Source organism: Ailuropoda melanoleuca, unplaced genomic scaffold (assembly GCF_002007445.2).
Source record: "Ailuropoda melanoleuca isolate Jingjing unplaced genomic scaffold, ASM200744v2 unplaced-scaffold68186, whole genome shotgun sequence".
Lineage (NCBI taxonomy): Eukaryota > Metazoa > Chordata > Mammalia > Carnivora > Ursidae > Ailuropoda > Ailuropoda melanoleuca.
Window position 1 is genome coordinate 1 of NW_023242932.1, and position 1,501 is coordinate 1,501.

At 59.5% G+C, this 1,501-nt stretch overlaps 1 protein-coding gene across 1 annotated transcript; it reads left to right on the plus strand.

Moving 5' to 3' along the window:
- The first annotated feature begins 140 nt into the window (after positions 1-140).
- On the plus strand, positions 141-1,187 carry LOC117800326 (heterogeneous nuclear ribonucleoprotein A0-like). Its single transcript, XM_034652861.1, has one exon. It carries the CDS (start codon positions 141-143, stop codon positions 1,185-1,187), a length of 1,047 nt encoding a protein of 348 aa, XP_034508752.1.
- Positions 1,188-1,501: the final 314 nt, after the last annotated feature.

The window sequence follows — 1,501 nt, forward strand, 5'->3', positions numbered from 1 at the left end:
GGATAGGAGCAGGCCAGTTCTCCTCCATCCGCTGCGTGAGCCGTTTATAAAACCGAGTCCGCTGCACGGTTCAAATCGTATTCGGCTCGGACTCCCGTCCCCTACGCATCTTAGGCGCTTGTCCGCATCCCGCTAGCAGCATGGATAACTCACAGCTCTGCAAGCTGTTCATCGGCGGCCTCAATGTTCAGACGACGGAGCAAGGCCTGCGGGAGCATTTCGAGAGTTTCGGTGAGCTCACCGACTGCGTGGTGGTCGTCAACCCCCAGACCAAGCGCTCCCGTTGCTTCGGCTTTGTCACTTACTCCGTAGCAGAGGAAGCCGACGCCGCCATGAACGCCTCTCCGCACGTGGTGGATGGCAGCAACGTCGAGTTGAAGCGGGCCGTGTCCCGAGAGGACTCTGTCCAGCCCGGCGCCCATGCCAAGGTGAAGAAGCTGTTCGTCGGCGGCCTAAAGGAGGAGATCGGAGAGGATGATCTGCTAGAACACTTCTCTCAGTTCGGCGACGTAGAAAAGGTAGAGATCATCGCCGACAAACAGTCCGGCCGCAAGCGTGGCTTCGGCTTCGTACACTTCCTCAACCACGATGGCGCAGACAAGGCCGCAGTGGTCAAATTCCACCCCATCAACGGCCACCGCGTGGAGGTGAAGAAGGCCGTACCCAAAGACGAGGTCGGCGGCAGCGGTGGTGGAGGCCGCCCATCCCGTGGTCTTGGAGGAGGCCCTCCCGGTAGAGGCCGCGGCGGCCGAGGTGGTGGCATGCGTGACATCAACGGCCTCTCCGGCGGCGGCGGCAAGAGTTTCGGCGGCGGCTACGGTGGTGGCTATGGGAGCGGAGGCGGCGGCTACGGGAGCGGCGGTGGCTTCGGTGCCGGCAGTGGCGGCTACGGCGCCAGCACCGGTGGGGGCTACGGAGGCTCCTACGGCAGCGCAGGCGGTAGCTACGGAGAACAGAGTGGCGGCGGATACGGCAACGGTTTCGGCAGCTACAGCCAGCAGCACCAGTCATCATATGGGCCGGTAAAGAGCATGAGCACGATGGGGGGTGCCGGAGGCGCTTACGGCCGTACGAGTGCTAGTGGACCTTACAGGGGGGGCTACGGCGCCGGAGGCGGTGGCGGCGGCGCCGCTTACGGAGGTAGCTCGTACGGTGGTGGCGCCAGCTCCTACGGGGGAGGTTACTAGGCCCTGACACTGGGCGCAGTTACTGTGCGAAGATGGACTCAGTCACATCCCTTTGTGTTACAGTCATGATGGACTATATTTTTTATTATTCCTGGACCTTTGTCGTTTTTATACTGCAAGAGAAACGGAGGACTCCCTTATGTTTTCCCGCCCACGGCCTACCCCAACCAGCGGGGCTCCCCACCAGTGACCACACTGTTCACACTTCAACAAAAACTGAACTTTCTGTAACATTCTACACTTAAACTTTTTTTTGTTTTTAATAAATGATTGTTTTTATGAGCTGACATGTCTAACTTTCTTTTTCCTAGGAC